The sequence below is a fragment of the Prionailurus bengalensis genome, chromosome A1 (assembly GCF_016509475.1).
Source record: "Prionailurus bengalensis isolate Pbe53 chromosome A1, Fcat_Pben_1.1_paternal_pri, whole genome shotgun sequence".
Lineage (NCBI taxonomy): Eukaryota > Metazoa > Chordata > Mammalia > Carnivora > Felidae > Prionailurus > Prionailurus bengalensis.
This window is the reverse complement of record NC_057343.1, coordinates 71,719,642-71,734,975: the sequence shown is the minus strand read 5'-3', so window position 1 is coordinate 71,734,975 and position 15,334 is coordinate 71,719,642. Positions and strand designations below refer to the sequence as shown.

General features: G+C 40.4%; 1 protein-coding gene across 7 annotated transcripts in view; it reads right to left on the bottom strand.

Moving 5' to 3' along the window:
- PCCA (propionyl-CoA carboxylase subunit alpha) overlaps positions 1-15,334 on the bottom strand; it is a 417,069-nt gene that overhangs the window by 345,468 nt on the left and 56,267 nt on the right. For all 7 annotated transcript variants that reach the window (XM_043582425.1, XM_043582407.1, XM_043582436.1 and 4 more), the window contains 2 exons: positions 2,632-2,745; positions 764-817 (listed from right to left, as the gene is read on the bottom strand). In XM_043582425.1, coding sequence (XP_043438360.1) covers positions 764-817; positions 2,632-2,745 — 168 coding nt within the window. The remainder of the gene's footprint in view (positions 1-763; positions 818-2,631; positions 2,746-15,334) is intronic.

Below are 15,334 nucleotides of genomic sequence, written 5' to 3'. Positions count from 1 at the left end.
TTGGTTAAAATAAATCATTCTAAACTAGAACTCTAGGATCTCAAAAATTGTCCAAATTAAATTTATGGATCTTAAGTCAAAATTTCATCTAGAAAATTATATTCATAAGTAATTCTGAATCCATGAAACAACAAAATATAAACATTTCACAGAAATAAAGTATAACATATTAGAATAGTAAATTAAGATACCTCCTGGGATAACTGATCCAATGAGCTTTTTGAAACATTCAAAATCCTAGTTTAGCACCTGAACACTAAGTTTTCAGTACCATCTTGAATGTAGTTCAATTCATTTAACCAAGGTGGTAATATCTGGAAAAGACTTCGGTAATACAAAAGTCTTTTCCCCAAACAGAAATTTGATCTTAAATATTACAATATGCAATGAAAAGGGAAATAGATAGAATCTTACTTCTGGCTTCACAGTCCATGCTTGTGTTATAATAATAAATCACTGGACTCTTTGACATAGTTAGCTACAAATCTGAAGAGTCGAATTTTTAAAAAGTCCATATAGTATATGACAAACTCAGTGTCATTAGCTAGGTATAAAGGTGATATCATAACTCTTCCACTTTTATTCTTTAAACCAAGACCTGGGTTTCAGAACAAAAACTCTTCACTTTTTACAAGTAATTTTCAAAGAATTGATGGGTCAATTAAAATTCTTTAATGCATCATGACCCACATTTACAAAAGCAATACCATTACGCTGCTTTCTGAGATAGAAGTCAACAGATTCTGATCCATTACAAACTTACCAGACATTTGGCAAATTCTTTGTTTTCTGAAAGGAATCCATAACCTGGATGTACCTTAGAAATGAAAACAAAACACACATTCAATTTTACAAAAAATTTCACAAAACCTTTAGTAAGCAACACAGAGAGTGCATTATTGTACTTATAGTTTAAGGGCCTTGAGTAAGGTTACTTCTCCTCAATACTGGCAGCCGCAACTCACATTCCTGAGTACAGACCCAAATTCCAAGAGACTGACTACGCAGCATTCACTTGCAGCACACTACCTTTTTCCTAGCCACAATCGGGACCATAATTCTGCCTATCCACCTACATCTGACTATGCTATTCAACACGACCCAAACTCTCCCTACTTCTTCTGAGGCTGCCTTTGGCCACAAGAGTGGAGAAATTTCTAATGGCTGGTGGGTCGAAGTACAAGGTTAAACAAAACCATTTACGGATAGATGAAAAACTCCTAATTCCCCTTCCTTTACAGTCTCAGGAACTACTGCTTTCTAAAACCCTGGGTAAGCCAACAAATGCATTTTATTCCTAATAACATGAATATACTCAACCACTATCCAGTGAGCAGTTTCTGTCAAATCTAGGTAAAATCAAAGTCTGGTTTTATTTTTTCTTTGTATTCTGAAAATTTTTATGCTAACTAGACGTCTACTCTTTCTCCCCTGGCCCAACCCATTTAGCCACTCACAACCACTTTATGTAATCCTCTCTCACAAGCCACGTTGCTACAGTTGAAGTTCTACCGTCCTGTTCTACCACACCAGCCAAACAAATGTAGCCACTCTATCACTGGTCAGCATTGAATGTATTTCCAAGAAAACAAGTCTGCTAGAAGGAAAGTCAAATTTTGGAAGGAGCCAATATCATAATCTAGAAGTAGCTACACATCTGAGATTTTTAAACGCTTTAGGAACATGGTACAGAATTGAAATGACTGCATCACAGGAAAAGTTTCACTCCATCAACTGCATTTCACAGAAACATTTCATGAAAGATTGCACTCTGACAAGCTGTTGTCAAAAGGTTAAGAGCTTTACCTTCATTAACTCTGATAATAAACTGTAAACATCTATAATATGGGTTCATGAATTCAGTTTTTTATCTAAACCTGTATCTTACTAAAACATTTCTTTCAAAGACACATGAGCGCTAACTGAAGCACTCCAGGCTAATTGCTGGTGTTGGCTGTTTCCATCCCATTTCAGAGATGACTCCCAGTAGTTACAACATTATATATAATTAGTTCTCTGATATGAAACATATATACCCACCAACAACAAAACACTATTCCTGATGTCAGAAACCAGTTCCTTCCCTGGATTCCACCCATTCAAACAGAATTAGACATGGAAAGCATTATTTATTTCTCCGTGCAAGTCAAGTGTATTCCACTGACATTATCAAACTGAAATAATTACCAATTGCATAGTTTTTATTTCTGGAAGTGTAACCAGGTGTCCTAAGGTTAACATGATTAAAAGAGAACTTAAAGAAGAATCTTTTGGATCCTACTGGTAATACAGATTTTTTTTCTTTATCTTCTTATTACACTGAAAGGGTTAATACTCAAAACTAATTGGGATTTTTTTTTCCCTAGCAAATTTGGAAATGAACTGAAACTGCTCCCTGGTGTGAAAGCTGAATCCAACAGCCACCTGCAGGATCAGCGACCAACACTGCCAGATGCTACAAAGCCTTTGATTTCCAGTAGCGAATTCGGACACATTTAACTCGTATGACATGAACTAACTGCAACAGCATTTTCAATCATTCTTTCTTATTTTTTTTTCCTGAATACCAACTCTAGCTTTCTGCTCACTATATAGGAAACAGCTGCAGTAGATAGATTCATTCAGACTCACAGCTTGGGCCCTGGTTTTCTTAATGGCTTCCATGATGGCATCCATGTTGAGGTAGCTTTTACTGGTGGGAGCTGGGCCAACACAGACAGCCTCGTCCGCCATTTTCACATGAACCTGAAGAGACAAATCTCTGCATTAACAGATGCTCCCAGCACAAAGAACTCCCATCCCCTGCAAATATACACAAAATTCCAAATCTGATTGTCTCACATATCATTTAGGTAGTCAGATCTCTTTTAAAAAGTGCACTAAAAAAGAAGAGTGGAACAAAGAAGCTCAAGAGGTATATTAACCATGACTGTCATTTATTAGAAGCCTAATCACTCTCTAACCAGGTAACTTCCAAAATATTCCCTACCAATTTGATTAAATAAACCCCCTGCAAACAACTTTAGCCCCTTACTTGGTTCATCAATACATAAATACCGTATCAAAAACTACCCTGTTACATGTAGCCAGAGTAGCCCCGTATTTTCCCGAGAAGCACTCATGCTCAGTTCTAAGCAAGCTCCCCAAGGAAGTGGGGATAATTAAAGGGACTGAATGAAGGGACACAGTGAGTGTCCCTACACAGCAGCAGGTCAGCACTAAGCATAAATTAAAGTTCACCACTAAAGAGTTCACTATCACTACACATGAGCCACAGAATCTTGACGATCATTTAAATACCCTCACATTTGATCCTCATCCATTTTACCTTTCTCCTAGAAGACCAGATGTGTGCATGAGTCTACTCAAAACTTCAGATTATATAGTCCATTTTTAAGACTACTTATTTTAAAACATTTTAAATCTATTTTTAAGTGTAGGCATTCACTCCTGAAAAGAATAACTTATTTACTTCTAAAAAGAACCTATTCTAAAATGATAATGGGATTCATGTATCTTTGAAATGGATTTCCCTAACGGTCTTCCAGTTTAAGGAATTTCCGATCAGTTTAACTTTATTTTACAAAGCAGACATAAAAACTAGAGCACTTGCATATACCTGGACATTTATGAGCCCACCCCCCACAAAAGTCTAAGATAGAAAGTACTTTTCAATACTGCTAAGTTATATTCTTCGCCGTGAAGTAATTTTTAAGAAGCATTTTTTAAGAGAACAAGCAAGCACGCCTGAGCAGTGGGGCATGGGGTGGGGGGGAGTGAGTGAGTGAGTGAGTGAGTGAGTGAGAGAGAGAGACAGAGACACAGAGACAGAGACAGAGAGAATCTTAAGCAGGCTCCATGCTCAGCACAGAGCCTGACGCAGGGCTTAATCGCCTGAACCACAAGATCATGACCTGAGCCAAAATCAAGAGCCAGACCTTTAACCGAATAAGCTACCAAGGCACCTCAATTTTAAAAGCTTTTGAAATTCGGGGCAGCTGGCTGGCTCAGTCTATTAGGTATCCGACTTTGGCTCAGGTCATGATCTCACAGTTCATGGGTTCGAGCCCTGCCAGCAGGCTCTGTGCTGGCAGACAGAGCCTGTTTGGGATTCTCTCTCTTCCTCTCTCTCTGCCCCTCCCCCACTTGTGCTCTCTGTCAAAATAAGCTTTAAAAAAAAAAGTTTTGAAACTCAATTTCAATTTTGTCATCATTGTTGTACTAAATGCCTGATGTGATTTCACTGGGTTGCTAATACAAAACCAAGTACATTCAAGCCATGTAATAAGAGCAACTTATTACTGCCTATCAATGACTAGATGGATTTATGTTTCAAGAACTTCAGTATCTTGAAAAATATAAATCCCTTTTTATATACTTCAGTAACATGTAACAACTGTGGAAAAGTTAATTAACTAGGATTACTGCTGGCTACAAGTTTCAAAAGCAAAAATAAAAGATTTTAAGTACAAAGTAATCCTCAGAAACTTTTCCAACAGGTTTTTAATTATTAATTTCCTCAACATATAGTTTTATATTTTCATTTTTTTTATTTAAATAGGAGAAAAGTACATGAACTGGCCCTTTATTTTCCAAATAATAATATAGCAGAACAAAGTGTGTTTTTCATATTACAGAACTGAAAAAAATCGTCTTCCTCATTAACTTTTTTTAATGACTTTAAACACTTAGATCCAGATAGGTTAGAAATTGTGCCTGAATTTTAAAACTGAGTTAATGGACATTTTCATGTTAGTCCATTAGATGCCTAAGATATGCTTGGAAAAGATACTCTCCTTGGTTAAAAACACTGCATCTTAGTGTTAAGCAGTACACTAGAGCAGATCTGAATGAAAGCTTTTAAATACATTCTCAACTACTACAGACTAAGAAAGATAGGGAAGACAAGCAGGTGTGAAGACGTTTTGTCATGCTGGGAGGGTCTGTGAAACCTATCACTCAAGAAGATTTGCAGTCAGGTGGGCACTCCCCACCACGTCCATGAATACTTGAGTTTTCCCTGGGATATCATCCAATGTGACCACAACATGAGGTGGGACACTGCCAGGATGACAGACTGTACATTAGATGTGCTCCTTGAGAAGAATGGCAATGCCTCATACGATCTATCCACACTTCAGTACCCACCCAAATCGAACCCAATTCTTTAACGTTACCAACAAGCAAATGTCACCCTTAAAGACTGAAAAGGCAGGGGAACCTGGGTGGCTCAGTCACTTAAGCATCCAACTCTTGATTTCAGCTCAGGTCATGATCTCACAGTTTTTGAGTTCGAGCCCCACATCGGGCTCTGCACTCACAGTGTGGAGGCTCCTTGGGGTTCTCTTCTTCACTCTCTGCCCTTCCCCTGTTCACACTCTCTCTCTCTCTCAAAATAAGTAAATAAACTCTAGGGGGGAAAAAAAAACACTGAAAAGGCAATGAAAAGAATGCCAACTGCAACAATCTTAATTTGAAAAACCAGGGGGGAAAAACATTTTTTTAAAAGATTTTATTTAAGTAATCTCTACACCCAACATGGGGCTCAAACTCCACTGACTGAGCCAGCCAGGTGCCCCAGAAAAAAAAACATTTTTAAAAACTAGATAAAATCCTATCTCTAACGATGGGGGGGGGGGGGGGGGGGGGGGGGGGGGGGGGGGGGCGAAGAAGAACCTTTCTTTCTATTCTATACAATGTGTCCAAAGAGACATACAAATGTCAACAGACTAGCATTCTTGCACATCATTCTAGAAAGGCAATTCATCCCTAGAAAACAAAACATGAGAATTTAAGTCAGTAAATATTACATTTGCTTTGATTCCATTTTGTAAAACTACATGTGTAACACCATGACACATTTATTCATGATTATTTGGGGATGGTAGAATTAGTGACTTTACTATTTTTCTTCTGTCATAACTTATACAATTTGCAAAGTGACAAAGCCAAAAATTAAAAATTACAGGGAAAAGAGAATAGGTTTTTGCTAGTTGCAAAACTCTCAATTTCCTAAAATCCTATTTTCCTATCAGTAAAGGGAACTGTCCCAGAACCAATCATGGAATCAAAGGGTTTGCTGAGTCTTTATTTGCATTTCTGAGAATACAGTCAAAAACAAAGGAATGAAAAGAAACTAGAAGGACTAGAACCATATTTTCTTACTTTGGCCCCTGGAAGAAGCAGCAAGGAGAGATGGGAAGGATGGAAGAGGGGGAAGGAGACACCAAGTATGAAAACAAACGCTTAGCAAAAGCAATTATCAATGTGCTAAGACCACAATGAAAAGGTGAAAAGGACTGTGGAATGGCGGGAGTGCAGAGTTAAGTATGGTTGGTTGTAAAGGGTGGGAGAAGCAGAGTGATCGCCGAGAAAAGGTTTGAAGTGTTTTGTCCATTTTTTTAGCTTAGGAAATGCTTGAACAAATGCCCTTAAGAAGGACTCTTCTAGAAATAAGAAGCTAAAAAACACTTGAGAGATGAAAAATTCACAGTAAATGGTTTTTGACAAGTGAGTGTCAGAGCTAGGAGGTAAGGGGAAACAGAGGATAGAGATCATCACACACACACACACACACACACACACGCGCACGCACGCGCCAGGATTTAAAAAACAGATGAAGGAAAAGAAAAGAAGACAGGAAAGACAAGCAGGAGGGGCAGAAGAACAAACAGCTTGTTGTGCAGTCCAAGACAAGCCCCCCAAGCACCCATTCCCCAGGCACTGTGCTGCCTAGAAGCTCCTCTCCACAGACATTCTCGAGCCACCAGTACAGAGAATGCAGCAGGGATAAGATCAGGAATGTTTCTTTCCTTCTAAATAGCAGGAAAATGCCAAGAATGGGTATAAATACAGGTAAATTTACAGACTTGTTGCAGAAATTAAAGGCTCTGACCTTTGGCAGTTCCTATGTAGTGTGTGAAGCAAGAGACAAGATCACCTTCTGACAAAAGCAGCAAAGGAGGAGTCACTGGTGGTGTAAGAAGAACATAAAAGAGGGAGCCTGGGTGGCTCTGGTTAAGCGTCCAGTTAAGCTCAGGTCATGGTCTCATGGCTCGTGACTTCAAGCCCCGCATCACGTTCTCTGCTGTTAGTGCAGAGCCCGCTTCAGATCCTCTCTCCCTGCCTCTTTCTGCTCCTCCCTGCTTGCATGAGCACTCTCTTGCTCTTTCAAAAATAAACATTAAAAAAGAAGAAGAAGAAGAAGAGCTACCATGGAGCACATCACTGGCTCAACTGGCGAAGCATGTGACCCTTGACCATAGGGTCATGAGTTTGAGCTCCACGTTGGGACTTTACATTAAAAAAAAAAAAAAAAAAGGAGGGGCGCCTGGGTGGCTCAGTTGGTTGGGCAACTGACTTTGGCTCAGGTCATGATCTCGCAGTTTGTGAGTTTGAGCCCTGCGTCAGCTCTGTGCTGACAGCTCACAGCCTGGAGCCTACTTCAGATTCTGTCTCCCCCTCTCTCTACCCCTCCCCTGCTCACGCTCTGTGTCTGTCTCTCAATAATAAATAAAGGTTGAAAAAAAATTTTTTTTAAAGGAAAGAAAGAACTACCATATGATCTAGCAATTCCTCTTCTGGATATGTATCCAAAAAAAAAAAAAAAAGTGACATCAGGATCTCAAAGAGCTATTAGCACTTCCAGGTTCACTGCAGCACTATCCACAATAGCTAAAATGTGTTTAGAGACATTCTGAATATCCATTTACAACTAAATGGATAAAGAAAGTATGATATACACTCACAATTGAATACTATTAAGTCTCTTTAAAAATGGAAATTCTGCAATGTGTGACCACATGAATGAACTTGAGGACATTATACTAAATGAAATAAGCCAGACACAGACAAAATACTGCATGATTCCACTTACAGAAGACATTTAAAACAGTCAAATTCATAAGATCAAAGACTGCTGAATGGTGGTTACCAGCTGCAAAAGGAGGAAGAAATGGGGAGTTATCAACAGGCATAGTTCCAGCTATACAGATGAATAAGCATTAGAGATCCACGTACAACATTGTAACTACATTCAACAAAAATGTATTTTACACTTACAGGCTGTTAAGAGGCCAGATTTCATGTTGAGTGTTCTTAGCACAAAATTAAAAGAAAAAAATGAAGGAACAAATTTCAGCCAATTCGGTCATATACAACTCTTAGGTTCTTACTGGAGAGGATGGTAAACACCAAAAAGTTGAACAGAAAGAGCTGGGTGAGGATCAGCTACTCCTTTAACCCATCTTGCTAAAGTTTATAATAAAAGCAACTCTCAGTCCAAAGTCTGCAACAGATACATTTATTAAGCAAACATTTCTCAGCAAGACAGCATATAACCTGTTCCACATGCTGAATAAAATCCAAATTCTTATCTGATTACCATCTCGCATGAAAGGGTCACCAAGGGATGCATAATTAAACTCCAAAGGCAAGATTTTCCTATCTTTACAGTTGCTATAAGACTACCAGAAATCCTCCTCTCTGATGGTGGGACACCAAAAATATGGAATTCAAGAACAGAGCAGAATCCCTAAAGGTAAATGCCCTACTAGATTTTTATATCTTGTCCATGCCAGGGTGAAAGGTCTCTGAAATATTTCAGCCAATCCAAAAACCTTGAATAACAATAATTTCAGTAAGAAGCATCCATTTCTAATATCCATACTGCTATATATTAAACCACTAATGTCATCAACAAAAATCCATTTACTTAAAAATTTAGTCTTGAGGTGACATTAGTGGTTTAAGGTCCAACTCTTGATTTTGACTCAGGTCATGATCTCATGGTCATGAGATCAAGCTCCCAGTCAAGCAGGCTCCATGCCCAGCAAGGAGCCCAACATTCTCTCTCTCTCTGCTCCACTCTCCCCACATGCTCTAAAATAATAATAATAATAATGAAGTAAAAAAAAAAAAAAAAGATTTAGTCTTGACTGAGATACGGCAAGTTGTAAATGCTTTTAAAAGCCATCCCTGGGAGTGCCTGGGTAGCTCAGCCGGTTATGCACCGACTCTGGGTTTTGAGTCAGGTCATGATCTCACAGTTCATGAGTTCGAGCCCCAAGTTTGGCTCTGTATTGACAACAAGGAGCCTGCTTGGGATTCATCATTCATTCATTCATTCATTCATTTATTCATTCTCTCTCTCTGCCTTTCCCCTGCTCTCTCGCTCAAAAATAAGCATTTAAAAATAAATAAAATAAGGAGCACCTGGGTGGCTCTGTCAGTTAAGGGCCTGACTTTGGCTTAGTTCATGATCTGACTGAATAGAGGGACTGCCAAAAATAAAATAAGATAGGGGTGTCTGGGTGGCTCCGTTGGCTAAGCACCTGACTCTTGATTTTGGCTCAGATCATGATCTCACGATTCTGGACATCTAGCCTTGTGTCAGGCTCTGCACTGAGTCCTCAGAAAGCAGGATGGCGGTGACATTCCTCACATCTGCTCTCGCATCCATGTGTAAAGAACTGGCCAACTCCAAGGCAGAAGGGGCCTGAATTGCAGTGTATGAAACAGATGTGTTTGTCATTGGAACAAGAGAGGACGTGCTTTTGTCAACATCAGAAAGAATTTTCAGAAAGATTTTGTGGGGGGTGCCTGGGTGGCTCAGTCAGTTAAGCATCTGATGTCGGCTCAGGTAATGATTTCGCAGCTCATGGGTATGAGCCCTGTGTCCCACTCTGTGCGGACAGCTCAGAGCCTGGAGCCTGCCTCTCTCTTAGATTCTGTGTCTCCCTCTCTCTCTGCCCTTCCCCCACTTGCACTCTGTCCCTCTCTCTCAAAATAAAAACTTAAAAAAAAAATTTGTAAAATATTGTGCTGAAAGAAAAGGCTGCAGAGATGCAGAAGATGAAATCTACAACCCCAGCAAATTGGATGAGTGCCGACACCGTAGAGATTGAGGCATTCAGAAAAAATTGAGGACTATTTCTGTGTGGAGCCTACTTGGGATTCTCTCTCTCCCACTCTTTCTGTCCCTCCCTGCTCATGTTCTCTCTCTGAAAATAAACACTAAAAATAAATTACAGACATCATACCACTATGGCAGATTGCTATTGTGCCCAAAAACCTTCATTCCCCTACTCTCATGGCACATGACTGTCCAGCTAGAGATAAGATTTCTCAGACTAAGAGTCTCACATCAGTGAATAAAATAAGTTTGAGTCACTGGGATCAGAATGTGAAACATACAACTTCCAAATTATCTACAACTTAAACACAATCTTATTTCTCTGAATTCTGGCCATGTTCTTTCCTTTATCCTGGAACACAGATGTTGTGGGAACCAAGTTCAACTATGCAAACTAAGGCAACTTCATAGGACAAGGGACAGCAAATTATAGTGGGGGCCAAAATCAGCCCAATGCTTGCTTTGATAAAAGTGTTATAGGAGCACAGCTATACCTATTAAGGGCATCTTTTGTGCTAGAACTATAAATTTGAGTACTTGGGACAGAGACATGAAATATTTACTCTGAGTCTGTCCAGGCAAAGTTTACCCATCCATGCCCTCAGGGATAACAGAGAAAGAAGGCAGCCCCTTCTTGTACAAGAACCAAAGCCCCTGTACATCCACAGAAATACACTGACCTCCCTAACCTAAAATTGTTAGATGTGAGGGAATATTTGAATGTCATCCTATTTAAACTACCGTATTCTGTAATACCAATATCTATTACTTGTAATAACATCTCAAGTATAATCACTGCCATAAGCACCAACTTCATTCTTTTTTTTTTTTTCTTATATTTCTTTTTGAGAGAAAGAGACAGAGGGGCGGGGGGCAGACAGAGACAGAGAGACACAGACTCAGAAGCAGGCTCTAGGCTCTGAACTGTCAGCACAGAGCCCAACATGAGGCTCAAACCCACAAACTATGAGATCATGACCTGAGCTGAAGTCAGACACTTAATCAACTGAGTCACCAACGGGTCCCCAACTTAATTCTTCTTAATGAGAAGAACCAGATTAGTGAGCTGGAAGTAGTGATTTCATTAGAATATGGCCAGATCAGTCTAAGAGGTTCTCCAAGAGGAAAATAACTGGTGGTGATACACTTCTGGCACCCGGAGTTCACCATGGGTCTGAGCACCCCAAACATGTTTGCTCAGTATTCCAAATCGCTGGAAGTCTAAACCAGCTCTTCATCCTGAGCAGTTTCTGTAACCAGTCACATATGCCAGGCATCTAAGTCACTATGGGTGCATGTTTTCCTATCACAGAACTACTTGCCTCCTGATGGAGGGACACTTGTTTGCTGCTTGCTACAAAAGGTAGCAATCCTTGACCCTCGTTGGCAAAATTTTCCATCAGTATTTTGTATTTCTGTGCATCACGTGAGTAAGGCACCAACTGCCTTTGTCTCAAACTATGTTTGCACAAGTGTTTGAATAGCCAACAGCCCTGGAAGAGAAGAACTGGGGAGCGATGGGCAGAGACGCTAATGGTCCATTAATGTGAGAAAAACTCTAGCTCAAACCATTCAGGTGCAGGTATCCTCTTCTTCATATCACCTTCTGGGAACTGGGACTTGGGGAACGAGAGCAAAAATGTTGATACTGCGGCCATTGCCATGGTTGTGAGCAGTAAACAGCCATTCATCTGTCGCCCAGCAGCCTTTTATCTACTATGAGCACCATGAAACCATGAGAGCTAACTCGTTAGCTTGCAAGGAGAGTAAAATCTCACAGTGAAGACTAGAGTAACACACGGTTCTTGACAGGCCCGTGTCCCTTAGCTGTGACACAACCCACTTCATTTGCCACAACAGCACAGAAGGATCACACCCTGCCGTGGGGCTTGTGAGCTGACGACCAACACTACCACACTGACGCTCCTCCTATTTGCTGCGTTCACAGGAGTAAATTCTCTTGCTCTGATGGATTGTTGTCTACTTTTGGCACTGATGGCACTGTGGCAGATGTATCCTTACCATCTTCTAGGACATGGGTTACTTCCTTAACATTTAACTATTTTAGGGTTTTTTTTTCTTTGGGTTGATTTATGGGCAGGAGAGGGAGAATAAGAATAAATTTCATAACAAGGGATGTTAAAAACAAAAACAATTAATAGTGGTTACTAACTTCCCATGCTATAGGAAGACTCACCAAAATGACCATTCCAACATTCCTTTCTAAATTACTTTCCTCTACTATCAAGGACAAAAAGCAAAGAATACTTCCCAGACTCCCTTGTAATTAGCGTGCACATGTGTGATCTCAGTTCCACCAATCAGGCACACCCCAAGAAGTCAGAGTAATGTGAAGTGGTACTCCTGCAGGCAGATCTCATAGAACAGCTCTAGAAGAACTTTTGGGTCTATCCCAGAACATCACAATTGCCAAGAATGGTCAGGAGTGGAACTGGGGACTGTTCTTGAACAGATTCATTTCACCTGTCGGGGCTATCTATGACTTGTGGCCCTCCTGGAGATTCTGTGAGCTACCTTAAATACAAGAGAGCTAGGGTCAGCAAACTTTTTCTGTAAAGGGCCATAAATATTTTAGGTTTTGCAGAGCACAGACTCCATCAAACCTCTCAACTCTGCCTTTGTAGCACAAAAACAGCCACACACAGTACAAAACCAAATGCTCATGGCTGTGTTTCAATAAAGCTTTATTTACAAAACCATGTGATGGGCCAGAATTAGCTCATAGGCCACTGTTTTCCACTCCCTCTCTCAGAAATGCTTTTCAGTCTACATTAGTTCAGTCAGGATTCTCTAGGAATAAAGTGACACCATCAAACATGTTTACCTGAAAATAACACAGATGTGTGAATAGGGTTAGAAAAATCACCCGAGGATGGTGAGGTTTCCAGGGACTAGCGAGAGTGGGAAACCATGATCATCCCAGTCCTGAAGGGGCTCAGAGCAGGAAGAACATAAGCAGAGCTGGGGAACAGAGGGCTCAACAGTCACTACGACCCTAAAAGAATGCGAGTACTGTCCAAACACAGACAAGGCAAGGATGTGGAGGGGGATAAAGGGATCTGCTTGATATCTTAAATAGCTGAACAGAAACAAAGCACAAGGAAGCTCAAGTGATATGCTCCATAGATGTCAGTGTCCTGCAATTGATCCAAAAAAGAAGAAATTTGAGAAACTGGAATTCATCAAAATTTAAAACTTTTGCTCTTCTCAAGACACCATTATTCACAATGCAATACCAATTCTCACTGACCAGAATGACTATAATAAAAAAGATAATATCAAGCTCTGGCAAGAAAGAGAAGTAATTTGAACCCTCATACGCTACTAGTGGGAATGTAAACTGGTGCAGCTGCCTTGGAAAACAGTCTGGCAATACCTAAAGTGTAAGTATAGTCACCAAATGGTCCAGCAATTCCAATCCTAAGTATATACACAAGAGAAATGATAATATATGTTCATACAGACATGTATACACATGTTCATAACAGCATTATTCATAGTAATTAAAAATTGGAAGCAATCCAAATGCACAGCAACTGGTAAATGAATAAAATGTGTTATATTCATACAATAGAACAGTACTCAGCCAAAGGCAGAGGGAGGAGGAACTGATCGATGCAACCACAAATGAATCTTAAAAGCACTATGCTAAGTGAAAAGCACACAGACACAAAAAAAACCCCAACAATTATAAAATTCCATTTAGTTGAAGTTTCTAGAGAATGCAAAACTATAGACAGAAAGCAGATGAGTGGCTACCTCGATGGAAGTGGAGCAAGGAAGGACTACAAATGGACATGAGGGATCCATTTGGGTGATGGCAACATGCTAAAAACTGGACAGTGGTGGGGCGCCTGGGTGGCTCAGTCAGTTAAGCATCAGACTTCAGCTCGGGTCATGATCTCACGGTCCATAAGTTCAAGCCCTGCTTCAGGCTCCGTGTGACAGCTGAGAGCCTAGAGCCTGCTTTAAATTCTGTGTCTCCCTTTCTCTCTGTCCCTCCCCTACTCATGCGGTGTCTCTCTCAAAAATAAACATTAAAAAAATTTTGGGGGGGTGCCTGGGTGGTTCAGTCGGTTGAGCCTCCGACTTCAGCTCAGGTCACGATCTCACAGTCCGTGAGTTCGAGCCCCGCGTCGGCTCTGGGCTGATGGCTCAGAGCCTGGAGCCTGCTTCGGATTCTGTGTCTCCCTCTCTCTCTGCACCTCTCCCACTCACACTGTGTCTGTCTCTCTCTCTCTCAAAAATAAACATTAAAAAAATTTTTAATTTACTGTAACTCTTTAAACTGTACACTTAAAAATGGTAAATTTTATGATATGCAAATTGTACCTCAATAATGCCGTTACATAAAAATTGGGAAGTTTCATGTTCATTTTTTTAATCCACTATGCTGTGAGCTCTGCTGTGCAAGAAACTTCTGGCCCATAGCGCAGTGACCTAGACTATAAATGTTTAATAACTGCAGCCAATAAAGAGAAAGTTAGAATTAACCTGACAAAGACGACTCTGGAGACAGAAGGCACTCGAGGAGGCACTCCAGCAGCGGGTGGAGGGCATCAGATGCACACAGCCCTGAGAGACCAGAGGATGTAAAGGGAGAAGAAAGCCATGGAAACACAGGGACAGTCATCAGGGCTGCATGCCACAGACACAGTGACTAAGATGGGGATTCAGAGTAGTAGCTACTGGATCTAACAAATTACATGTCTGGCAATTGTGGGGACCAACTCACTAGAATAGCAAATAGAAGCCAGCCTTCTCTGGGTTGAACAACAAATGCAAAACAAGAAAGAAAAACAGGTAAGGCACCTGGGTTGCTCAGTTGGTTAAAGCAATCAAGTCTTGGTTTTGGCTCAAGTCATGATCTCCCAGTTTCTTGAGTTTGAGCCCCGCATTGGGCTGTGCACTGAGAGCATGGACCTTGCTTGGGATTATCTCTCTCCCTCTCTCACTCTGCCCCTCTCCCACTGTCTCTGTCTCTCTCAAAATAAATAAATAAACTTAAATATGTTTTTTTTAAAAAAAGAAATAAAACATAAGAGACTCTCAAAAACTGAGAACAAACTGAGGGTTGATGGGGGGTGGGAGGGAAGGAGGGTGGGTGATGGGTATTGAGGAGGGCACCTGTGGGGATGAGCACTGGGTGTTGTATGGAAACCGATTTGACAATAAATTTCATATTTAAAAAAAAAAAGAAAGAAAGAAAAACAGGAGACTAGTCTTTCATGTCAGTTTTTTAATGTAATGGTTGAGCACACAAGGATATTTTACTTTATTCTCCCTGTAACTATTTGGGAAAGCTCGGTACACACACAATGTACAACTCCTCTCTGATTGCAGACTAATACTACTTTTCAAAGAGATCCCACCACAGAGAAACAGCTAACAGATATGTGC